The sequence below is a fragment of the Setaria italica genome, chromosome IX, assembly GCF_000263155.2.
Source record: "Setaria italica strain Yugu1 chromosome IX, Setaria_italica_v2.0, whole genome shotgun sequence".
NCBI lineage: Eukaryota > Viridiplantae > Streptophyta > Magnoliopsida > Poales > Poaceae > Setaria > Setaria italica.
In genome coordinates, this window is record NC_028458.1 from 7,993,444 (window position 1) to 8,019,691 (window position 26,248).

General features: G+C 50.3%; 2 protein-coding genes across 3 annotated transcripts; both read right to left on the reverse strand.

The window, feature by feature from the left end:
* Positions 1 to 903: 903 nt before the first annotated feature.
* LOC101756871 (probable linoleate 9S-lipoxygenase 4) lies at positions 904 to 6,896 on the reverse strand. Of its 2 annotated transcripts, none has more exons than XM_004982025.4 (9): positions 6,510 to 6,896; positions 5,506 to 5,795; positions 3,714 to 3,957; positions 3,281 to 3,625; positions 3,082 to 3,188; positions 2,884 to 2,991; positions 2,472 to 2,779; positions 2,061 to 2,324; positions 904 to 1,943 (listed from the first exon to the last, which is right to left on the reverse strand). In XM_004982025.4, the coding sequence occupies exons 1-9, from the start codon at positions 6,718 to 6,720 to the stop codon at positions 1,157 to 1,159; spliced, it is 2,664 nt and encodes an 887-aa protein (XP_004982082.1). In that variant the 5' UTR covers positions 6,721 to 6,896; the 3' UTR covers positions 904 to 1,156. The 2 variants fall into 2 exon arrangements, with proteins under 2 accessions (XP_004982082.1, XP_022678586.1); XM_022822851.1 differs by having other exon boundaries at positions 5,506 to 5,837.
* A 6,128-nt stretch (positions 6,897 to 13,024) lies between these two features.
* LOC101757274 (putative linoleate 9S-lipoxygenase 3) lies at positions 13,025 to 17,567 on the reverse strand. Its single transcript, XM_004982026.2, has 7 exons — positions 17,268 to 17,567; positions 16,492 to 16,784; positions 15,627 to 15,864; positions 15,143 to 15,478; positions 14,948 to 15,033; positions 14,405 to 14,820; positions 13,025 to 14,313 (listed from the first exon to the last, which is right to left on the reverse strand). Exons 1-7 carry the CDS (start codon positions 17,455 to 17,457, stop codon positions 13,278 to 13,280), a joined length of 2,595 nt encoding a protein of 864 aa, XP_004982083.1. The 5' UTR covers positions 17,458 to 17,567; the 3' UTR covers positions 13,025 to 13,277.
* Positions 17,568 to 26,248: the final 8,681 nt, after the last annotated feature.

The following is a 26,248-nucleotide window of genomic DNA, read 5'->3' on the forward strand; positions in this document are numbered from 1 at the left end:
GGCCCGGCGGCGGCGGCCGTCAGATGGCCCGGCGGCGGCGGCCCGGCGATGGGGGACGGCGGCGGGCGTCACGGGGCCGGCGGCAGAGGTACGACGATGGGGGCGGCGGACGGCCGTTAGGGGGCGACGGCGCGAGGCCCGGCGGCCAGGGGAGGCGGACGGTGGCCGGCCGGCGGCCAAGGCCGGCGGGCGACGGGTGGCGAGATGGCGCTGTGCGGGTGAACGAGGGAGAGGAGAGGTCTGGTTGTTTTCTCGTGCGGGAGAAAAATAGATCTGAAAGGGTACATCATAACTAGTGGCAGGTGGGTAATTTTTGACCCCAAAAGCACTTGAAAGTAGGGGGGAGAGGTGCTTTTCGATTTGTACTACTATGAAAGCTGCTTTTGGGCAAAAGCATCAATGGTTTTGGAACCCTTTAGTTAGCTTTTGACTTTTGCAAAAGCAAAAGCAGGTTGGAAAGCCCAACCAAAGGGAGCCTGAGTTGCGCACGTGTATACAGAGTCTAGACTGCCTTGGAATATGAACATTTGGCCACAGTGCGTGTCATTGGATTCATTCTGTGTCCTGCATAATTGGCACCTACCTAAGTCACCAAGAGCAAGAGATGAACAACACGGGGATGGAAAGACAAGGTAATAACTAATAATAGAGAGAAGAAAAAAAAAGTTAAGAAACATGGATTTTTTTCGTGCGGAACCAGACTATCTCATTATTAATCAGAACTTGCAAAATCCTCCCTAAGTTAGCCCGGTTAAGAATTCCAAAACCACTGGATGGCCTAGCAGTTAGGCAAGTCCTGGCGCCCTATGACTTGCTTAGTGTGTCTGGCTAACGGAATCAAACCTCATCTAAAAGATGCTCATTGACGGGAGTATAGTGAAATGACTGGTCTGGAGGCTTCCGTGTCCAAGAAATGAGCTGGTGTACCTTTATTCATGACCAAGAAAGAATACATACACGACAACATTGTTCATTCCTCACTGCGGTTGTTGCTCTCTCGACCCTACAAATCAATCTAAATTCTCCACTACACCCTCACAAAACCAACGAAGAAACACATTACGGCGTGGCGCACCAAAGATTCACAGTGCCCAAACGTGTTGCGCCACAGGCCACAGCGTCAACCTACCATCCCACGAGATACATCTGCTAAACCTCAGATGGAGATACTGTTGGGGATGCCCATGGCCGTGAGCCCCTCGCCCTTCGTACCGTCCACGTCTGACGTGTTGGGGTACAGCAGCATGTACGGCATCTCCACAGGCCCCTTCCGGTTCTTGAACACCGGATTGTCGTTCATCGTCTTGATCCTGTTCTCGATCTCCACCAGCCGGCTGCCGAACCTCTTGAACGCGTCCAGCGCCTTGGCGTCCGATGTCCAGCGCTCCGGCTCGTCGCGCTGGCCGAGGTAAACCTCGTCGGAGGAGTGCTTGGAGAGGATCTCGATGAGCGAGATGCCCAGGATGGTCTGGAACTGGCTGGTGATGGTGCGGATGTACACCTTGTCGGCCTCCTCCTGCCCAGCTTCCAGCTGCGCGTACTCCTTGGTGCCTGGCTCCGGCATCGGCCGACGGCTCACGGTCGGCCGGTTCGGGAGGTACCCGGCGTACGGGTACTGCCCGAAGTTGACGGCCGCGTGCAGCGCCGACGCCACCCAGATGATGGTCGTGCAACTCCTGGCCAGCTGCTGCACTGTGTCCATCTTGGGCCACCAGTCCCTGTCCTTGAGGTCACCGTGGGCCTCCTCGCGCACCTCCTTCCACCAGGCCTGCAGCTCCACGTCGCGCTGGAGCTCACTGTCACTAGGGTAGTAGATGTCGAGGTACTCCTTGACCCACCGCTCAATTGCCCACCAGATCACCAGCCCGTCTACGGCGTATGGGTAGTCCTTGATCAGCAGGCGCACGCCGTACGGGCTCGACTGGTCTGGCTCGGCCACACCTCTGAACGCACAACCAAAAGAGTAAAGCCATCAGAATCAAAGTGTTTCTGGAAGCTCTTTTGCATTCGGATCTCGTCACTGCTATAAGTTTTTGCTGCTCTATGTATTATGTACGTACCTCTTGACGAGATCAGCGGGGAGAGCCTGCTCGTTGAAATTCCAGCTCTTGTACACGTCAGAGGACATCTCCAGCGCGTACTTCCCCGGGAACACGGTGAGCTCGAAGATGCCACCGGCGTTGATGAGTGTCTGGCGTGCAAGGGCGTTGATGTTCAACGTGTCACGGTAGTGCGGGCTCAGCAGCTTGTGCACGGGATGCACCACACTGAGCTGCCGGTTTGTCGCGATCACGAAGGGCTCGATCACTGCGTGCGTGTTCAGCCTGCAAACACATACGCACACAAAGATCACTATTTCCGTTCCATCACCATTGAGAGCACTATTTTGACTAGCATATATCTCTGTACATACATAAAGGCACCAGAAACAATTAGAGTTTTGGTATCAAGGAACAGAGTGGTATCCGTACCAGTGGCTGATCAGCTGATGCCAAGCAGAGTCATTGACGCAGGCGTAAGCCTTGGCAAGCTGCCAAATGTGGCCGGCAACGCCAGTGTGAGCAGGGGTGTACACCTTGCTGTCCGCACCGTGCTGCTGACCATCAGGGTGGGGCAGGCTGAGCTCGATGGCCACGGGCTTCAGGGTGCCATCGTCCTTTAAGAACAGCAGGGTCCTGCTGGCATAAATGAAGTTGCCCTCCAACTTGTTGATCCGGTCGAGGTATGGCATGAAATGATCATGGTGGTCTAGGATGAAGAGCTTGTTGTTCTTCAATGCCTGCACACAGTTTGTTATGACAATCAATCAACAGTTTTAGGCAATTATCTGCACTGAATCCCTCAATTATATATTTATATGTGCATGTGTTCAGTCCAGCATACATTCTGCACTGTGTAGCCTTCAAGGTTATGCTGAATGTGAGCTTCAGTGATCTTGCTGGTATGGTCTCCATACTGCCTTAGGTCCAGGGTACTTTTAACAGGGAACTCCTGCGATCATGGAAGAGAACCTTTAAGGCTCTTTTACTCGATTGTGGGGCAAGCGTATTTGTCAATTATTAAATGATGTAAGATGCTAACCGTCAGGCGTTTGATGATTACTGGGTTCACGCCTGCAAGGGTTTCTCTTCCAAACTCCTCATCAGTCCTCCAGCCAAAATTAAACTCTGGAGCCTTTTTCAATACATCTAATGTATACCAAGATTTACACAGTCAAATAAAAACTATTTTCCCGTTCAAACAGTGGATTAACACAAAAAATACCAAGAAGTTCAGTTACCTGATTTGATGATATTTGGAAGGGGCATCTTTAGGGGATGGTCATGACTACCATTTGGCAGAATACTTCTAAGGAACTCACTGGGGATTTTCTCCCTTATCGCTGCTATTATTGGGTGGTTGGGTGCTTCTGGACCAAGTTCATAGAGTCCTAGGATGTCTTCAAATGAATCAAACTCCTTCGGCGTATCATCAATGAAGGTTCCTATTGTTGGAAGAACAGCCTCAATGATTGCCTTCAGTGAGTACCCAAGGAAGTCTGACATCTTGAGATGTCCAAAGCGTTCATCACGTGGGACGTAGATGTTCAGGTTGAGCAGAAAAAGCCTGCTCTCCGAATTTGGGTCTGGATAAAAGGTCGAGCAACAAAGGATTTCAGCCAAATTTGTGACATCTTGTATGAACAATGTAGTGCCTTGAAGTCTTGAACTTACCAGTTTCCGTTGGGTCCCGGCCAGTTCTGCAGCGACGGGGATATGGGTGTTCTTGGCTGCCACCAAGGATCGGCCGTGCATGGTTTTCACCTTTGTCTGGCTCGCCAAGGTCATTGTAGAAGTCATAACGGTAGACACGGTCATGCTCCTTGTATGGTCCAGCGTTATTGTCACCTTGGAGAATCTTGAGTTCATCTTGCCGATAAGGCACCAATGCTGCAGGCATTTTGCTTGGCAGATAGGTCTGCAACATAGGAATAGAGTGAGCTGACCTGTATTTCTATAGCCTTGATAAAAGTCCTGGCAGAAGTTAAACGTATGATGATTAATTGGTAGGTATGCTTATTTTCCACAATGTCACACGAGAGCACCGCAACGGCTATATTGACTTGAGTTTTTTTTTCTGTCAGACAGATCTAGTGCCAATATAGTCAAATTGGAAAACTATATAGCCTTACAAAGCATGGCGAGTTGAAGTGAATATGTTTTTTTACCACTCAGCAAATTATCTAGTCATATCAACCACTAGATTGTTTCCACTACTGGTTAATCTATATGTGCTTATTATGGTACAACATGAGCAAATTCAGACTTCGGGGTGTTCAATTTGCAACGTTACTGAAACAAACCCTTTATTTCTATCTCCTTTTCTTTTGGTTATTAAGAGAGAATTATGGTTTTTTTATCAGACTTGTTATCTTGCTTTTGAGACCCACCAACCAGTTCTGAATCAACATATGAGCATAATGAATATGCCATGATGGATCTTTTTTCCAAAGCTTAATTAAGACTCACAACTTGCTGATATTTTAATCAACCGTTACTAAACGTACCAGGGAGCTGCTGATCATGGGCAACTTGCTCTTGTAATCTAAGGCAATTAGTAGAAGACTAGATTTAGTCATCCTGAACGGATGAGGCAAGCCAAGTTCTTTAATATCCGCAAGACTAAGACTTCCGCATGGAAACAATAGAAGCCTACTTTTCTACTGTGTGATGTCACTAAGACAGTGTTATATTCTGCAGAAGACAATAACTTTAATCCTTTTACTGCCCGCAAGATGTATATATAATATGTTAAATATTCTTTTCAATAACACATGTGGTGTGCAACTCTGGCAATGATTGTTGGTACCAATAAGGCCAACTGTGGACTTGCGCTGGAAGACCAAGCTCGCCATTTTGGCGGCTAACTCGGGTCTATCCTACCCAGGGGGGTTATTAAAATAGGTTAGTAGCAGAGTAATCACTCTGCATCACGGCGCTTTGTACTTTTCAGTAGACAATGCGTACCATTAGGATCTTGGTACACCTAACATGGCACCTAATCCATAGTTCCATACACAGGCTTTTAAAAATCTAAAGTTGACCAGCATCCGATCCATAGTCCATAACCATTTCATAGCAATCAAACTAGCATTTTTGTTTCTTATTAGCAGCGAAAACGAACTCTCGAATTTTATATGGCATATATATATGCAAAGTTCCTTATAACTACTGTTCACACCCATCGCATCATATTCTCTACGTGAAGTTATCATCAAGTATAGTACCACCGCCTCCAATGATGTTTCAGTTTTTCCAAGCTCAGGGCCTGTCACTGGACCGGCAGATTCTTGTATGCATTTGATGGAACCACGAGATTTCCGCATGTTTCTACTCAAAACGGATGGTGATTTTCGCTACACAAGCCATATAAAATAATCGAAAATTTTGTTTACACAATGCACTGTGCATCCGTGATGCGGCAGGAAGCAACCAAAGGGAGGGCGCAGGTGTCAGTACTACTCACGTCGTTGGCGAAGAAGATGCGGTCCTGGGTGTAGAGCCTGTGCGGGAAGACCCACGAGTTGGCGACGAAGACGACGGTGCCCTTGCCGGGGACGCCCTCGAGGGTGATGGTCTTGAGGTAGAACTCGGCGTGCTGCAGGTTCCTGACGAGGACGGCGCCCGGGATGCCCTGCGACTCGTCCCACTCGAAGTTCACCCGGAACACCGTCTCCCCGTTCGTCTTGGACTTGAGGGACACCACCGCCTCCTCCAGGTGCGCCTCATTCCCCAGCTTCCCCCGGCCTCCATTGCCTGCGAATCGATCCACGACAGCGGAGAACCCGTTTACACAAACTGCCGCAGATCCAAAGAAAATGCTCCCTGAAGAATTTTCAGTAAAATCTCCGAGGGCCCTGAACGCCTGCGCGTCCCGTCGACCCTGAATTGAGTATTGACGATGAAGCTACAGCGAATCTCAGGTTCCCCGTGTCGTGTTGCGCTGTGACACCACCTCGACCCTCCACTAGTTAATGCTTCTTGCTCCCCCTCAATTGCATTGAATGCACCCCAACAACTCCTCCAAGGGTCCCCACGGTGGGAGAGGGTTGGAGCAAGTTGCTCGGTTCAAACTTTGAAACCGCACGCCCCCTCTGGCATACCACGGCGAAACGCCAAAACCCATATCCCCTGCTCATGCCATGGCTCCCTCCATTATGATCACAACTTATGTTGGACGAGAACAGATTCTACAGATTTTCGTCACTAAGGTTTATTGCGAGATCGGGCTTGTTTTTTGGGGGCAAAAATCAATTGGCACCAAACGGCTACGGGAATCCGAGGCCGAGACAGCAAGCGAACAGAAAAAAGGAAACCGAAATGGACGGCGAAACGCACGGGGGGACGCGGGCGGCGCGTTTCGGCGGCCGGGCGGCGCGTCTGACCCCCGCGGCCGCCGCGCGCGGGCCCGCCCGGGGCGGTGTCGGAACTCCGGAGACAGGGAGGGGGCGGTAGGCCGGAAGCGCTTACTTGGTTCGGCGGCGGTGGCGCTGACGAGCCGCAGGGCGACGCCCTCGTCCCAGCCGAGGATCTTGTGGACGCCGTCGAGGAGCGAGGCGTGGAAGTCGCCGACGGCCAGCACCTCCTTCTTGACCAGCACCACCGTGCCGCGGATCTTCCCCTCGTTCCACGCCTCCTTGTTCTTCCCCCTCAGCCGGTCCGCGACCCCGTGCCAGAACATCCTCGCTCTCCTCCTCGGGGAGGACCGCACCGGACGGGAAGGCTCCGCGGATCGGGGTCGTCACCACCGGCGATTGATTCCCCTGCTCGCTCGCTCGCTCGCTCGCCAATGTGATGTGCCAGCGAGCAAGCAAAGGCAGGCAGTCAGGGCAGGCGTGTTGAACTGCTGCCGCCCCGCGCCGCGATAAATAGGCGGCCGCGGCCACGGCTGGCGCAGACGCGCAGGCGCGCAGCCTACCCGAGTGGCCGTATCCGCTTGCTGCTCCTGCCAGCGATGGCGACGGCGACGACTAGACGATTAAAAATTTCTTACAAAAAAAACGCGGATCCGACGGTGCGCGTCGGCGTTGCAGGTGACGTGGGGTGGGGATCGTGCGGCCAAAACGCCATTCGGGCTGGCCCCGGCACATGCGCGGTCTCTTTTCTACTCCTATTCTCTGGGGTCTCCGGCTCGGCTCCCCGGCAGCGGCAGGTCCACGTACTCCACGGCACGCGCGCAGGCGAGACCGAGGGAGGGCGTCGCCGAGGAGAAGTTCGAGCTGACTGCCCAAGCACAAGGCGCCGAGGAAACGGTAGACGGGGGCTCGGGCTCGGAAAGCCGCGGGCGGTTTCGCTGGTCAACCCGGTCGTCGCGTTTGGTGCATGCATGCGTGCGTGTCCCCGGATTGGCTGTGGCTGGCCCAGCGCGCGGCCACTAGCGCACGGATGGACCACCCACAGCCTGCCTGCGAGGCCGAGAGCGAGAGGGGAGGCGTCGTGTCGTGTCGTTGTGCTTGTGAAGTTGTGAGTGCGAAACGAACGGGCCTTAAGGCTTCATCGGCACTAACATGCCAATCACACGGAGCTGTCGCCGGCGCCCTTGCTGGGCGCGAGGGCGACACGACCATCGACGGACAGTTGCGAGCTAGTACTAGCCACCAGGAGCTAGTAGTCGTGCTCTATCGATCCGACATCAATCTAACGGTTAAGTCTCCATGTCACGGTGGCTGGGCACGGTACGCCAGCTAAAACGGAAGAGCAAGTAGCACGGCATCCTCCGTTACGTATGCTCATAGAATATTTTCTCATATTTTAACAGGAGAGATAAGTTGGTCTGTTCGCTTCAGCTTATTCAGCCAGCTTATCAGCCACCAAACAGTGTTTTCCTCTCACAATAAATCAGTCGTTTCAGCTTTCAGCCGGCTTATCAGCCACCCAACAGTGTTTTCCTCTCACAATAAATCAGTCGTTTCAGCTTTTCAGTCGGCTTATAAGCTGAAACGAGCAGGCCTATGAGCTATCTCTTGATTAAGAGATAGCTACATACACACACTTTAAGAATACGTGATGATGATGCGTAGGATCATTCATGTTATAAGCTATGTGCTAAGAGCTAAGTTATCGGAAAGGTTATCTCATAAGATGCTTAGAGTTAGGTAGGAGGCCTGACGGCCGTTGGGTTCAAGTTACTATCGGTGATGGTTGGAACTAATTAAAGCCGGGAGACCTGTACATGTTACGGGGCTTGATTGCTGCCACTGTATGTAGTAGCTTGTCATTGCGTCTTGGACACTAGGATGTGTGTGTTGATCAATCCGGCGGGCCTGACATTACAGCAGCCGGTGTCATCGTGTAACACGACGACAAAGGCCCCACTTGGGCCCGCGACCACTGTTCCCGCACATTTGGCCAGCGGTCCATTGATGGCCACACACGGCGGTACGGTGACCTGGTAGAAAAAACTGTTAACCTGCGATCGTCCTGATCTGCAGCCAGCGGCTTTCCTGATCAGATCTGGCGCAGTTCTACTGTCTGTTATAAACAAGATCTCTTCTTCCTTCACTAGATGGAACGAGATCACGGACGGCAGGTGCGTCGCGTGGTAACCGATGACGGATCGTATATGGCTATGCGCGCGAGATTATTCCACGGCAACTGATTCCGGAAGCTTTGCGGCGAAGGCGAGCCATCGAAAAAGGAGAAACAATGTGTTGCCTGGATAGGCACTGTCGGCCTCATGTTTTCGGTCCATGCAAGCATCAGGAATTCAGGAGGATGCCGGTCTTGGCTTGTAAACCAAGTTCAGGGAAAGACGCGTGGATTGCTATTCTGAGGCATGGATTCAATGCCAAAAATGCAAGAACAAGTCGGGTCGGTAGTAACGAATTTTCGCAGGGGAGAGAACTCTTTCACATGGACACCCTATAGATTTTTGTGACGATCGGTCGGTCTCGATAACTAAATCACTCTCCTCCTGTTCAACTCTCTGCTCTCGACTTGACCGAATCCTACGCCTTCTGATCAGCGCACCTGGATCATCTGTCTTGGACGATTGGATGGACAAAGCTGATCCAAATTTTCAAGAGCAGCAGAGACGCAGAGGGTGTCAGACGGGCCATGCTACAGAAACGATTATTGTACTGTCTGGTTGGTACGCAAAATATCATTCCACGTTTATTTAATGTTAGGTACATTCCGCCTTGGATCTAACGGGTACGGGCAGCACGTTGCCACGTGAAACACTTGCGCTCGAGGGTCCACGCCCTGATGATCCTTTGAGAACGTCCAAAGCATGCGGGGCAGGTCATAATAGTCCCTCCGTCCTCCTCCTCTCTTCTTCTTTTTTGGCTTGCGAGATGGATCTTTTGGTTGTGATGCACATGGCGTTACAGTTCAGCAATTGCTCGTGAATCATTCGTGATCCCACAAGCTAGGCGCTGGGAGACAATTAGTTACACTAAACACCTTTGTAGGAACATTGATCAGAAAAGGCGCGATTCCTTTTAGTTGGCACGCGTCAAAGGATTTCTTGGTCTTCCAAAGACTGTGGAAACTAGAGTGAAAAGGGAGTGAAAAGGGATGGCTATACTTTTCACAGCATAATTCGCATGGCAGACATTAGGGTATCTAAGGTTATGGGTGTGTTTGGTTTGTGCTCGGATCAACCTCCTGAAACAATTTGTCACTCGTTTTGACGACAACAACGAGAAGTTCCACAAGATCAAGTATCCTCGGTTATTGATGCCCTATGCAAACTCGTGCAGATATCGGGTCAAATGAGCGCAGCCAATGCATTTTTCATGAGCTATCTGTCTCCTGCAGATAATGAATCCTTCACATTAATGTTCTTGGTAGCACAAGAATACAAAGGACATGCTGACCACGGCAGATCCAGCATCGACCCAGCGGCACCAAATTTTGATTTTTCAATGGAAATTGGACTTTTTTCTTGTAGCTTCGCCACTCACATTTTAGCATAATATAAGAACATAGACGTGAGTACCATTAATAATTGCATTGGAATAAATGGGTTTGTCTCAATAACTCGGATTCTAACATATTAGCTCTTGCCCATAGAAAAGGACATTCCTCCTTTTCAAAGACTAACCATTTCTTTATATATTTGATAATGGAAAAATGATGTTATACAATGGGAAAATTTGGGAGCTGTATCTATGATTCTCAATGGAAGATAAGGGCGCCATTTATAAGGACACTAGATTGTTGTGGAAGAAAACATATGCTAAGAAAGGAAATAATATACTAAGGCCCCGTTTGGGTCCAAGGAATTGGAATCTATTTATGGAGTAGGCTAATTTATGTTGGAATGTGGCATTCCACAACTTTCCAAAGTTTAGATATAAGCCTATCTTAAATTCATGGGGTGGGAGATGGAAATTGATTCTATAGATTATGGTTATTAGAATGGAATTCAATTCTTATAGCACGCTCTTAGACTCGCTTCTCTATAGTAGAAGTGCAGCATACAAGTATCTCTCCCATATCACCAACTATAATATACAACTATATTCCACATACAATTATATTAGCTTAATTAATTTGTGTCTAAATTATGATTATTAGGATGGAATTCAATTCCAATGATCCAAACGGGGCCTAATGGGAATTATCAAGACTCTAGTTAGGGCAGTTATGGGGGCCTACTTAACTTGTAAGAGATTTAATTTCACTCAGTCCCTGTTCAACCCCTTTGGGAAGGGGATTAACCGAGCAAGCCTTTTAAAGAAAACATGGCAGATCAAGACCGTGGAAACTAAAGTGGATGAACACATATTTTTTTTTTGTTTATGGGATCATTTGGTTCTTACCTGGATTAACTTTGGGAGAATTTTGTCGCTCACTATGATAATTCTGAAAACTTCTATGGCATATTGTATGCTACTCATACGCGCTATACTAATCTATATATGTTAGGCAACCGATTTTTGCTAGTGACATGATTACTTAGCACAAAATTAAGTGATATACGGATTAACTAACAATTCGATGTGGTACTACAAATAATATGTCCCACGCAAATTTGACGAGTGATTAGATGAGTGTAGAGCGAACAGATACATGTAAAAAGCAGATAAGAAAGTTATATGGAAGTACTAGTACAGACTGAAACTAACGAACATCGCCAACTACTACACCAGCTAGAGACAACTAATCTGCGAGATAAATTAGACCTTTGGATCGATCTCTTAATGATTTGGATGCTTTCATTAGGTGCAGCCTTACTAAGAAACAAGACCATGCGAAAGGTGCCAAAAGTTGACCGATTAGTCAAGTGCTAAGTGCTGCTTTGGAGTGCTCTCTCATAATGGAAAAAAGGCTAACCACCAAAAGGGATGTTATCAGATCACAAGCACAGTCTCACTAAACACGTGAGGAATAAAATGAGCAAGGAGAATAGATTACAGCGCCCCATCATTCCATATGTTCCCTCCAATTATTGTAGCAGTAGCAGCCTAGCAGCTTCACCCACCACGTCGCTCCAGTCTGGCAGCCCCATTTGGAGCTTAGCGCGGCAGAAATCCAGCGAGTTGTATTCGCTGGGCGGCTGGGGAGTGCATGGAATGGATTTGTTCCTGAAGGGAAAATGGGAAAATGATTGAATCCGGTTGTGTTACTTGATCCCGGAGAGTTTTGTTCCAGAGGTTAAGATACAAGGATTGATTCTAAGCTGCTAAGAGGTCGGAATAACCAAACCAAACTGAAATAGAATCTGTTCTATTCTGATTCGACCGAACGGTTATTTTGTGTTAGGTCAAAATTTTAACTGGATCAAATCAATCTATACGGAATAGATTTCGTTTCGGAAGGCCTAAAGATTTTTTGTTAGGATTGCGATGATCTTCCATGCAGAGATTTAGGGGGTGTTTGTTTTCTAAGGGCTAAACTTTAGCCCCTGTCACATCAGATATTTGATACTAATTAGGAGTATTAAATATAGACTAATTACAAAACTAATTGCACAGATGGAGGCTAATTCGTGAGACGAATCTATTAAACCTAATTAATCCATGATTTGACGATGTGGTGCTACAGTAACCATTTGCTAATGATGGATTAATTAGGCTTAATAGATTCGTCTCGCGAATTAGCCTAGGACTTCTGCAATTAGTTTTATAATTAGTTCATATTTAGTCCTCCTAATTAGCATTGATGTGATAAGGGTTAAACTTTAAACAAGGATCGCTCTTAGTTTTTAAAAAAGAGGAGAATCTTCCGTAATGCCCAACTCTCAAGACTGAAACCGACAGCCACAGCCTGCAGCTCTGGTCTCTGAATCACAAGAATGTGCTCACTAGAGTGAAGTTTCAGCCTTGCTGGGCTGCCGGCCACTACTGGTAAAGTAAACTTCTAGCGCTCTCTGCTGTTCAGCTCAAGCCACGTCAATGCCTGGATAACTGAAAAGGGCTGATGCGGACTCATGGTTGGTGGTCTGCGGGAATGCGCTTCTTCTGACGAGCTAGACAACGCGATCGGCGATCGCGTATCGCTTTCCAATCGGGTCTAAGCAGATGCTCTCATCCAAATTCCCGGCAGAGAGTGATATAATTTAGGTGCTCACCAAACCGAAAGGTTCGTAGGTACAGCATGCAGTTCAAAGATTTCCATGGAACATTATTGCTCTGTCAGTGGTTCTGACGCGGGTGCAGTGCTAACGGGCTTTTCTTAATCTCCCTGCCTGCAGCCGGCATTAGGAGTTCAAGTCAAGCTTCAGCTTGCTTAAGTCAAGCTTAAGCTGGCTTCATCCTTCATATTAGATTCCTGCGTGATGTATGCGCTTTCTTTTATGTATTATTAGTGTTCTGCACTATATGACTCTGCTTGTGCCAACCAATCTGTAAGGTCCACATTTTACAGGATATATTAGTATACTAGCAGCGGCTCATGCCAGCCGATGAAGAGTTGAACGATTGCATCTACAACATTAAGGTCAACAGTTTCCACATTACTCAAGTCAACTGCTTGCCCCATCGCGATGAGTATGCAGCATGCACCAACAGCTTTGGCAGTTTTGTGTGCCAGTTCTCTGACTTCAGATGCCAGTTATTTTGTGCAACGTTCACTTTATTTATAACGTACAGCATCACTACGTGTTATTTCCATGTGCCGGCTCACACAGACGTTAACCGACCTCTACAAGCTCCCACGTGGCATCGATCATACGACGACGCTCGCACTCTCTCTCTCTCTCACACACACACACGCGCGCACACAAGCAACAGAGTTATTCAAGCGCCACCTCTCGTGGCCTTACACCTAGACGTGCAGGCCGCAGCAGCCTCAGATGGAGATGCTGTTGGGGATGCCCTTGGCGGTGAGGCCGGCGGCGGCGCCCGTGGTGTCGGAGGTGTTGGGATACAGCAGCGTGTAGGGGAACTCGGTGGGCCCGCCCCGGTTCTTCAGCTGTGGGTCGCGGTTCTCGGCTACCACCTTGCCCTCGATCTCCACCAGCGCGTCGCTGAACCGCTTGAACGTCGCGAGCGCCCTGGCGTCCGAGGTCCACTCCGGGGTGTCGCGCTGGCCCAGGTACACCTCGTCGGAGGAGTGCTTGGAGAGGACCTCGATGAGCGAGATGCCGATGATGGTCTGGATCTGGCTGGTGATGGTGTGGATGAACCCCAGCTCCGGGTCGCGCTCCAGCTCCGCGTACGCCTCCGTGCCGGGCTCCGGCATCCGGCGCCGGCTCACCGTGGGCCGGTTCGGGAGGTACCCCGCGTAGGGGTACTGCCCGAAGTTGACGGCCGCGTGCAGCGCCGACGCGATCCAGATGATGGTGGTGCAGGCGCTCGCGAGCTCCGTCACGGCCTGCATCCGCGGCCACCAGGGCGCGTCTTTGAGGTCGCCGTGCCCGACCTCGCGCACCTCCTTCCACCAGGCCTGCAGCTCCGCGTCGCCCTGCAGCGTGGCGTCGTTGGGGTAGTAGATGGCCAGGTACTCGCCCACCCACCGCTCGATGGCGTGCCAGATGGCCAGACCGTCGCTCGCGTACGGGTAGTCCTGGATCAGCAGCTGCACCTTGTAGGGGCTCGACGGGTCCGGCACCGCCACGCCGCGCTTGACGAGGTCGGCCGGGAGGCCCTGCTCGGTGAAGTTCCAGTCCTTGTACACCACGGAGGACATGGTGAGCGCGTACTTGCCCGGGAACACGGTCATCTCGAAGATGCCGCCGCCGTTGATGAGAGTCTGCCGCGCCAGCGCGTTGATGGTCATCGTGTCGCGATAGTGCGGGTGCAGGAGCTTGTGCACCGGGTGCGTCACGCTCAGCTGCCGGTTCGTCGCGATCACGAACGGCTCCATCACCGCGTGTGTGTTCAGCCTGAGATCGATCGATTAATTTCAGGATTAATCATTGTATGAGTAGTAAATTCATCCACACATGCAAAACAAGTGATATTGTCAGTTCGTACCAGTGGCTGATGAGCTGGTGCCAGCCGGAGTCGTTGACGGCGACGTAGGCCTTGGCGAGCTGCCAGATCCACGCCTCGACGCCGCTGGACGCCGGCGTGTAGACCTTGCTCTTGGCCTTGGTCAGGCCGCCGTCGATGTAGGGCTCGCTCAGCTCGATGGCGAGCGGGGTCAGCCTGCCGTCGCCGCGCAGGAAGAAGAGCGTCCGGGTGGCGTAGATGAAGTTGCCCTCCAGGTTGTTGACGTCGATCAGGAACGGCATGAACCGGTCGTGGTGGTCCAGGATGAAGAGCCGGTTGCCGTCCAGCGCCTGCTGCACCGTGAGGCCCTCGAGGCTCTTCTCGATGTGCTCCGCCGTGATGGTGCTGGTCTGGTCGCCGTACTTGCTGGGATCCAGAGTGCTCTTGGGAGGGAACTCCTGCGATCGAACAGCGACAGACGTTCGTCAGGCGCATTTCATTTCCTTTGATTTCCACGTGGTGAATCCAGTCATCCACACACGCTTGCATTGCATTCATAGTCTCTGCAGAAGTAAGTTGGCTCACCGTGAGGCGCGTGATCATCATCGGGTTAACGCCGGCGAGCACCTCGCGCGCGAACTCCTCATCGGTCCTCCACGCATTCTTGTCCTCTGTTCCACACAGAACGCAACGCAAACATTCAGTCAGCTCGTCGACCAGCTTCTCGCTGTGCCATCATGCACTCAACAGTCAACAGCATGATACTTTGTATACACGTGCCTTTGATGATGTGCGGGATGGGGAGCTTGAGGAGGTAGTCGCCGCCGGCGGGGAGGAGGTCCTTGACGAGCTGGAGCGGGAAGAGCTTGCGCATGTCCTCGAGCGCCTGGATCTTGGGCAGCTTGATGCCGCCCTCGTATAGGTTGATGATGTCCTGGAACGAGTCGAACTCGCCGGGGGTGGTGTCCACGTACGTGCGCACCGCCGGCACGATCCCCTGCGTGATGGCCTTGATCGCGTACCCCAGGAAGTCCGACATCTTGAGGTGCCCGAAGCGCTCGTCACGGGGCACGTAGATCTGCTCCACCAGCGACAGCCGGCTCTCCGAGTTGGGGTCTGCGGCCAAAGTCAACGTCAGTCAACCCAACCCTGCAGCTAGTACTCTCTCTGACAGTGGGTCCACCTGGCGTCTGGATGGACCCACGTGTCATTGGAAGTAGTAATATGTCGCCGAAAACAAATAAATAATCAAGCGCGCGCGCACCGGTGGTGGTGGGCTTGCGGCCGGTTCGGCACCGGCGAGGGTAGGGGTGGTCGTCCGAGCCGCCGAGGACGGGGCGCGGGTTGCCACGGTCGGGCTCGCCGAGGTCGTTGTAGACGTCGTAGCGGTAGACGCGGTCGTGATCCTCGTAGGGGCCCTGCTGGTCGTCGCCGCGGAGGTTGCGGAGCTCGTCGTCGCGGTAGGGCTTCAGCGCCGCCGGCATCTGGCTCGGCAGGTACGTCTGCGGCGGCGTCCGGCACAGGAGACAAAGATGAGCATATTATTTTTTTTATATAAAAAAAACACAAAAATCAACATGTTGACTGACTGACTGACTTTTACTTAAACCATCCCTGATTCGTTGATTGATACTACTCCTTATTAATTACTCTATCTTCGACAGAAAAAAGCACAAATGTTAACAGCTGATTTGCTAGGCGACCAAGACTTGGACCGGACCAACTCGATCGATCATCATGACCTTATACCATCTCGAAAGTGAACTCGAGTGCATTGGCATCAATCGTTTCGAAAAGTTTCTCGGGGGGACGAAACGGACGTGCTGCTAGTCACGTGAATCCACATGCCTCTCTCTGCGTGTCAGAACTCAGGAGATCATTCCAGTCCCTAGCACTAGATTTTTCAACTACCGTGGCAGTTGCACTGGTGCCACTCCATTGAATTCTCTTCACCACACCATATCCTTTCCTACCTACGCCAATCGATACATAGTCCCAGTACGTACTAGCAATAATCTTAGAAAATCCATACTGATAAGACATGAGATAAACTACTTGTTAGAACTGTGAGTCGTGAGAAAGACTTTCAACAGGTACGGGCAGGAATGTCGTCGGCGTCGGCGACTTACATCGTTGGAGAAGAAGACGCGGTTGTAGCGATACTTGTCGACGGGGTAGACCCATGAGTTGGCGACGAAGGTCACGGCACCGCGCCCCGGCACCTCGTCGAGGGTGATGGTCTTGAGGAAGAACTCGGCGGAGTGGTAGTTCTTGACGATGATGGCCCCCGGCACGCCCAGCTTCTCCACCTCCCAGTCGAAGGCGACGCCGAACTTGGACTCGCCCGTCGTCAGCGACGGCAGGCTCGTCAGCCACTGCTCCAGGTTCGCCTCCGCGCCCACCCTGCCGCGGTTGCCGTTGTCTGCACACACAGAGCACGCATCGGCGCGCGAGAGGGATGGGAGGCCGGCGGTGAGCGAGAGCACGTCGCGTGTCGGCCGGCGTGTCGCGCATGCACGCGTCGCCAGGAGGTTACTTTGGGGGGCATAGTAAACTGATAAAGAAGTTCAAAGTGAAAAGTGGTTTCTGATCTCTTGATTTTTGAGCTGCAACTGTGTGTGTCTTTTTTACTTTGTCACGAGCAAGCCAGCATCTGGTGCTCTGTATTCAAGCTGAAGCTACAGGCTTTGCTGTCTTTTTCTCGGTGTTGCTCTCGATTCTTTACATGTCCCGTCCAAGATGACCGAGGGCCGAGGCAAAGCTAGCCGAGCCATGGCCACCCAAATAGTGCTTTTACTTTGTATGGTGAAAGAAAAAAACATGCTAGCTACAGAGGGACAAGCCAATCAAGATCGAGGCTCTCTATCTAGAGAGATGGAAGGAAGGAAATGAGGGCGGTGCTCACAGGGGTCGACGAGGGTGGAGCTGATGAGCTGGCAGGTGACCCCCTTGCCGAGGAACTCGCTGATGCCGTCGATGACGGTGGCGCCGAAGTCGTTGAGGTCGAGCACGTTCTTGCGCATGAGCACCACCGTGCCCTTGAGCCGCGCATTCTTGTTCGCCCCCGTCAGCCCGTCGATGATCCCGCTCAGCATCTTCACCGCTTCCAACCAGCTCCTCCTCCTCCTCTACCCGGTGCCTTTTGGTTTTGCGGTGGCGTCTGTGCGTGTTTGATGAGAGGGGCCGAGAGGCAGCGGGGTCGAGCTGGGGATTTATAGCCAGGCGAGCTGCAACGGAGCCGCGCGGCGCGGCTAGCCGGCTTCGACTTCGAGTACGTGCCGGCGTGCGCGGTTTTTTTAACCTTTTTAATCTAAAATATTAAAAACACCCGTGCCAAACTAAGAAGAAACCATTTTAGTTGTGTCACGCTACTTGGAGCGACTAATACTTGAGTCACGCTAGAGCATATGGTGCGACCGACCCTCCACGCTAGCTCGACGCGTGGGGTGCCCGAGCTGGCTGCTGAGCTGGTCAGGCTGAGTCGCGCCACATGCCTTGGCGTAACTGAGTCGCGTCAGGTGGCGTTGCGCGACTCAGCACATAACAGCTGGGCCCGCTAGTCCCTTTCTTTCTCCCTGCCCACTTCCTCTCTTCCCCTCCGCCCGACCCTCCCTCCCTTCCTCCCTCCCATGGCGCCGCTCCTCCCACTCCCCCTCTAGATCTTCTCCATCCCCCACTGGATTCGAGGGGAAATCGCGGGGAAATTGCTCCTTGAAGTTACCTCCTCTACTTTAACCAAGTAGTTTTTCTAGATTTGGTGATATTTGTAGGATTTGAAGTGGAGTTAGGTTAGGTTTTGAGTTTGAATGGTGGTTTGAGTATGAATCGGGCATTGTTAGGTGCGTTGTATCGTTGCATTGATCGATTGTAATGCCTGTGTATCATGTAGGATTTTGGTGGTGTAGATATTGAAGTTATATTGGAGAGCATGAATGTATTCATAATTCAAAAAAGGTTGATTGATGTTCATGGAAATTTAGAAGTTAGTAATGGAAGAGTTTATTTATTGATAAAGACGTAGAATATTAGAATTGATTAGAAATGATTATTGCTTACTACGTATGTTTTCATATAAAATTAATGCTTAGATTTTGAAGCTACGAATTTGTTATTGCATATTAAAGTGATTATATGTTGGTTGATGTTATTGGAAATGTAGAAGTTATGAATTGTGTCATATGGTTGAAGTTTTGTTTCTAAAATTTATTTTGATATTTGATTTAGAATAATGGCACCATCCGCGTTATCCACTCCTTAAGATGTTCTACGATGATCACCACCGTGGGAGGAAGCTTGAAGTGCGCGTAGAGGTATGTGAGCTCTAAGTTTATGAAGTTGTAGTTAATCTTGTCATGGAGGATTGGTATTAATGTGTTGGCGCTAGAAATCGGTCAACCGAACCCCAGCGACCGACACACGACCCGGGAGAATCTGCTTAGCTCCTGTTCGGGTGAATGCCCTGGTGCGGTTCGCGCGGCGTGCCAGCCAATCTGACCTGTTGATTGGCAAGGAAGAACACGTGTCAAATTCGGTAACCACGATCGGCTAAGTTTCCGATCGAGATAGCTTATCGGCAGATCAGCCGATTTACTGTGATGATGAAATCGGCTATAAGACAGCACGATCCCTGTAGCTTCGTAAGCAGACAAATACTGAAGCAATCGGTACAAAGCTTATGAAAACAGTACTAGGAAAAGATCTAATCGGCAACGAATGGATCTGACTACAGAAAGCAACGAAAGCCGATACTACCGATTCCTAGCAGGATAACTGATGATAAAAACTAGAAAAACAGGTAAAAACCTATGAATCTAATCGATATCGATAACTGATGAATAAATCTAAACGAAACGACAGCGATGCGCCAGAAGTTAAAGCTTAGATATTACTCGATAAACGGAACTTACAGAATCGGCCGGAGATCAAGATGATGCAGCCCTGCCAACCCGCACGAACTCGTGAGAAGGAAAAGTAATGGCGAAGTCGCCTGCTTGACAGTAAGTACGAAGAATAAAGTAACTTGTTGTATTGATTGATTGTTGTGTTTACAGATTTACAAAGGTAGCTATTTATAGCCCCGTACAAATAATCTTCTTAACCGACTAGAACTCTATCTCTAATTCAAACAGAAAACAAATATCTACAAGCACAATCCGTGCTAAACTAATTACCCCACGCTTCGTGGGCTGAACCCCACCTTATCCTTCCATCTTTCCAAGCCCATACAGGCCCACCTTAGTCCACCTTCCTGATCGGGCGATTTCTTATCAGCAAAGGGCTGCCGATTGGGAACCTGAAGCGAAGCAAAAGCCACTTGACCGATTCCACACTGTAGCACCTTTTGACCGATTCCCAACTGTATTCTTTCGATTTCTTCCCTCTTTGACGCCGATTCTACTGATGACGAAATCTGACGTCAACACATGCCCCCCAGTTTCGGAGTAAAATATAATCTTTTATTTCGAAATTCTTCATAACTTCTCCTCCGAAACGGCCGCAGTGAAAATATCCTTCCGTTTCGCGGTCTCCCGGCTGATCATTGCAATTTTTTGAAACGGGCGCCCACGACGGCCACTACCCCGAAAACTTGACGCGCCGGCGCGGTGAAAATCCCTTTTTTACCCTTCTTTCAGGCACCCTATAAATATCACTTCACCGCAACTCATCTTCAAGCTCACATCTTTTCTCGCACGCACCTTCTTCTTTCTTCAATCTCGCCACCGAAGTCTTCCAGTTCTTCCCCTTTCCCTTCAATGGCGACCCCTTCCAGTAACTCCCCAGCACGCGACGCCGCAAGGACGACTCCTCCGGCGGAGGTAGCGACGGTCGTCACTTCTTCAACAGATGCAAGGGCTTCATCAGAAATCCCAATGGCGGTTCCCCTCACAGCCCCATCATCTGCGCCAACGTCGGCGGCTACGCCGATTACTCAGAACTTTATCCCGGAGGTAAATACCGAATCCGCCCCTTATCGGCAATGTTTTAGATTTACTCCTTATATTCATATACCCTCTTTTCCCTTTTTTAGGCGGTTAGAGATAGAATTACCATTCAACTTACGGATAGTCCCGGCCTTGTTTGTCTTGGTCCTATGGGAAACCCAGATCCGGCGATTCTTATAGATTCGGAAACTGACCGGATTCCTTTCAAACGGTCCGATATGAACTTGAATCAATGGGCAAGTACTTTTAGATCTTGGCCGAACGAAACCCCTGGTTGGAGGGAATGGTACCAACGGGTAGCCGCATCAAAGAGCGTTTCATGGGATGAGCTCAAAATCGGCCAATGCATCAACCTTTCTATGTCACAAATGGAAAAAAACGAGCCGCTGGTGATGGCAGCTTCCTATTTTTGGTCTGATGCCCTTAATGCATTTTTATTTGGCCATGGTCCTATGACCCCCACCCTGGCCGATGTGGTCCTCTTGACTGGCTTAGATGTATCCTCCCCTGACGCGCCTTATCAACTTCTGAACGTTCCGTCACATCGGCTGGACACAAGAGGAATCGGCGGCTGGAAAGGCTTCCTTAGTGAAAACCAGAAAATGGGTACTGTTGATAACAGGGAGCACACCGCTTTCCTGTTAATGTGGCTTGAAAAACACTTCTTCTGTGGAAGAGCTGCCGGCCCAACAACCAACACTCAACCTTTAGCCGAAGCACTGTCCAGGGGAATCCGCATTCCTCTCGGGAAACATCTTCTGGGTGCCGTGTATCACATGCTCCACCAAATCGGCACAAAACTTTCCAAAAGGGAACCAATCGGCAACCCAGGTGGGCCTTGGTGGTTCGTCAATTTATGGTTGAACCTCTATATCAGCAGGATCACTCGGCAGCCAGTGGACCGTATGTCATTTCCCAATATTGAATCGGCAGAAGACCCTACAGAGCGTCGCCGATGTATGTCTTATGGCGAAGCAGCGTCAGCTTTTCCAGGTTGTGCATATTCTGCCACAAAAGTAGCCGAATACTTTCGGTGCTTTTATAACGGATTCAATGAGGACGCCACTATCTGGTTCCCATACCAACGAGACATCCCAGTCTTCGAACTCCCCTCCTGCTTCGACTCGACTTCTGGCCGATTTGATGAAGGCCTTTATGAAGAGTTGATCAAACCAGGACTTTTACCGGCCAACTTCTTCTCGGGGAAAAACGCCCCCACATATGAGTTCTACAACCCATCTACTGCTGCTCGGCAATTCGGCATGGGTCAACTGCCGATACGAGTGTATTTTGCTGGCCAAATCAAGTTTAGAGAAGCACTCAAATCTGGCCTGGACTATTGCCGGCTGCGAGACCGAATTCCGGATTCCAGTACGATCAACTTGAATGAATGGCTATTATATCCATTTGCAACCCAACCTTTCAAGCTTTGGTGGGCCGAATGGAAGCAATTCTTATTCTGCAATTCAGCATCGGCGTACTGCAACCTTCTGGATCCATCCAACATTGACCCCAACGCCGAGGTATTTTTGATCACTGACTGTACTCTTTTCACCATAATTTGAGCACTTAATGATTTCATTTTTCTTTTAGACTGGGAATCAAGCCCCTCCCACGCACAGCCGCAGTGGTCGGCTAATAGAGAGCTACCCGTACACCACTTACCCTCTCATCGGCTATGACGCTCCATCGGTCGATGTGATCGCTGGCCGATCGAAGAGAGTTCAGAAGAAAGTCGTCAAAAAGACCAGTCGCCGAGTTCGGGCTCGTACAGAATCGGTAGACCCTCCTGTACCCACATCGGCAGAAGCTTTAACTGCACCGTTCCTGGCCACGCAAAGTACTGATACTCAAGCCATTACACAAGCCGGAGCGGCAGTCGCCTCACTACTGCTGGAAGCTTTACAAGTGAGTTCAAGCTTTTATCTCTTCCGATTTGTCAACTCGGTGATTACTCTTGTTAACTCTTTGTACTTCTCAGGATTCTTCTATAGAAATACCACAGTCAGCAACAACTCGACCGGAGGCCATCACGCCCCTGCCTTCATCCACTGAGGTACAGTACTTGTCTTGTGGTCTTCTTTCGAGTATTTGCATAACATTTTTAACCGATCCTTCGACGCAGACCATCGGCACACCAAGCGTCCCTCAACAACCGATTCCTTCCCAGGGAGCCGGTCCGAGCACAGTGCCGATTGTAGTAGAGTCTTCTTCATCGGATGAACCTATGACTCAGGTCACTGAACAAGGTACAACGGCTCTACAAGTGCAGCACGAGGAAATCCGTTTTAAGAGGGTAAGTTCTTGAACTAACCTCACCAGCCGATTTACTCTGCCCCCCTGCCGATTTACCATTTACTCTGCCCCCCTGCCGATTTACCCCTTTTCTTTATTCTTTCAGGAACAGGACTCTCCCAACAACAGTCTCTTCTCTTTCGCGGTCGCTCTCTCTGATGATGAGGAGACTTCTTCTCGCCAAGTTGCATTGAGCTCCGTCCCTGACGACGTCCGGGCTAAGCTTATCAATATCCGATCCCTCCTTCAAGGGGATATCGGCCGATTGGTAGAAGATGCTTCGCCGATTCGGCAGCTCTTTAGTGACGTCAGTGGACGTGTACCAGAGGAAGCGGAAGAGGCGTTGGCACCGGCGGCTTTTATTGAGTCCATGAGGATTCCTGTTTTTAGAGCCCTTCGTCATATGGCCGATCGCGCGAAACTGGCCAAGATTCGTGAAGATGAAAATGCTTTCAAGCACCAGGCTCGAGAAGCAAATCGGCGGATCCATGTCTTGGAAGATTCACGGCCGGCGATCATTAGTGAAATAGATCGCCTCAAACGACGGAGGGCGGACCTTGCCAAAGAGATGGAACAAGTAACCAAAGCCATCAGCGCCGAAGAGAGCAGACTTCAAGAATTACCTTCGGCCATTGCCGATTTGACACGGGAGAGGCAGCGTCTTGCTCAGGAAGCTCTGAGGCTCCACCGCACCGCATCGGAAGTCCCCGGATCGGCAGAAGAAGACCAACGGGTTCTCGACTCTGCCGATCAGATCCGACGTCGGGCCGTCACGGCTATCGATACCCTTTTGGGTAATCTGTAAAACTCTGACCGTGATGTACGAATATTTACTGCCGTCTTTGACCGACCTTTCGTGATGCTTTCTATTTACTGCCTTCCTTATTACCGATGGGACGTGGCTTCATCAGATTTTACTGTGTCCCTCCATAAATATCGACCCCGGCGCTTCCTTTCCGATAACACCGATTTGGCTTCTATCTCATTTCTCCTCTTCCTCTCATCGGCGCAACCACATTGTCATGGCCTCGTCATCGTCTTCCTCCGTCAACCAGGTGACGCTTCGCCTTCTCTCTTGGATCTCTAGGAATAGGATGTGCCGTCTTATGCCTTCTTTGTTCCAGCCTCAACGCCTTAGTCCGGGACTCGTGCGTGCCATTGAGTGCATACATTCTGAGGACCCCTTGACTTTGGAGGACAAGGCTCTGATTTTGGCTCATCAAGAGGAGCTCGAAGACCATATTACCGCAGAAGCCCGAGTGGTCTTGGATGCCGTGGTGAACGAACACCGCGATCGATCTCTAGCTACGATGGGTCGCTGCCGTAATGTTCCCGAGAGTGACATTACCTCGACGGCCTGCTCGGTCTTGGACTTTCTGGAAAGGAATGGTGACTCGCGGGTTCCTACCGCTAGGGCCCGTCTGCTTCCTCCGAACCCGCGGCCTTCCGTCGACAGGGTCCGCATGCTTCCTCGGCCCGTTGCTCTGGCGGCGGCGGAGGCCTCGCGCCCTCCCACGGATCTCCCCCGTCAAGTCGAAGCAGAGAATTCCATGAAGGCCATAGAAGAAGACTACATCCGGCTCATGATAGAGTTGGGTAGGGCTGAGAGGGAGCGTAAGAACAAGAATAATTAGTTGTTGTATTTTTTATTCTAAGGGCGACTTAGTGTTTTGTCGGCCATGTAATCAGTCGCCCGTACCGAATGTAATCGGCCCGAATGAATGTAATCGGCCATCTATGAACGTACTCGGCCAATCTGGTCGATCTCATGTGAATCTCAAAACCGAGTTGTGTCGGTCATATTTGACTGTGTTTATCTCTTTAGGCCCCGACCCATATACTCGGGAAATACCTTTTTAAATATCTCCCATTCAGAGCCCTAGTGAATTCTTCCCCCTCTGTTGTTTCCAAAATATATGCATTCCCAGGGGCGCATCTGCCGATTCTATACGGCCCTTCCCAGGTAGGAGACCATTTGCCGAATTTAGGATCTTTCGACCCGATCGGTAGTACCAACTTCCATACCAAATCTCCAGGGGAGAACTGTTTGACTTTGACCTTTTTATCATACCACCTGGCCACTCTTTTTTTGTTCTCTTCGATGCTTATTAGAGCTCTCAGTCGTTGGCCGGCCAAGTCATCAAGTTCTCCCTTCATCAGAGCCGAGTAGTCATCGGCCGACAATTGGTCTTGCAGTGAAAGGCGCCTTGATCCTGCCCTTGACTCCCATGGAAGCACTGCATCATGACCGTATACCAACTGGTAGGGGGATAACTTGGTAGCCCCGTGACAGGCCATCCTGTATGCCCATAGGGCTTCGGTTAAACATAAGTGCCACTTCTTAGGGCATTCTTCAATCTTCCTTTTGATCAACTTGATTATTCCTTTGTTGGAAGATTCTGCCTGACCATTGGCTTGAGCGTAATACGGAGACGAATTCAGCAGCTTGATGCCCATATCGGTCGTAAATTGCTCAAATTCTCCCGATGTGAACATTGTTCCTTGATCGGTCGTTATAGTTTGAGGGATACCGAATCGGTAGACGATGTGATCCCTTACGAAATCGGCCATGATAGCCGAAGTCACATTCCTTAGTGGGATTGCCTCCACCCATTTGGTGAAGTAATCGGTGGCGACCAGAATAAATTTGTGCCCCTTGCTTGATGGCGGATAAATTTGGCCGATAAGGTCTATTCCCCACCCTCTGAACGGCCATGGTTTGATGATGGGGTTCATGGCCGATGCGGGTGCACGCTGGACGTCTCCAAACTTTTGACACTCCTGACAACCCTTATAATATTTGAAACAATCTTCCAGGATCGTAGGCCAATAGTATCCATTGTTTCTGATCATCCACTTCATCTTATGTGCTGATTGGTGAGCCCCGCACACCCCTTCATGGATTTCTCCCATTAGAGTCTTGGCCTCTTCTGTTCCAAGGCATTTAAGAAGAACACCATCGATCGTTCGGTAGAACAGATCATCTTCGAGCAGCACGTATTTGGTAGCGTGAAAACGCACTCGTCGCTCCACCTTTTTGGAAGGATCTTTTAGGTAATCGGCAACTTCCTTACGCCAATCATCAGCTGCAAGCTCTAAGGCCATGGCGCCCAGAATTGGCCGATACCCAGATGCATGTTGAGCGAGTTTGTTTGCTTCTTCGTTGCGGTCTCTTGGGACGTGTTCGATTACTGCCGATCTGAATTCTTTCAACAGTTGTAAGCAATCTTCGTGATGGAGTCGCAATATATCATCTTTGCACTCAGCTTTTCCGGTTAGCTGATCCACAATTAGCATCGAATCTCCGAAGACCTCGACAGAATCGGCCTTGATCTCTCTTAATAATCGTAAGCCTTTTAATACAGCTCTGTATTCTGCTTGATTGTTTGTTGCGGCGGTTTCTATCGGCAGAGAAAAATCATATCTTGCCCCCCGAGGCGATATGAGGACGATGCCGATTCCCGATCCGGCTCCGCATGATGACCCATCGAAAAACAACTGCCAAGGCGCCGGTTCTACGAAGGTGACCTCTGGCCCACAGTGTTGGGCAATGAAATCGGCCATGACTTGACCCTTGACGGCTTTTGCCGATTCGTATCGTAGGTCGAATTCTGATAAAGCCAAAATCCATTTGCCGATTCTCCCTTTC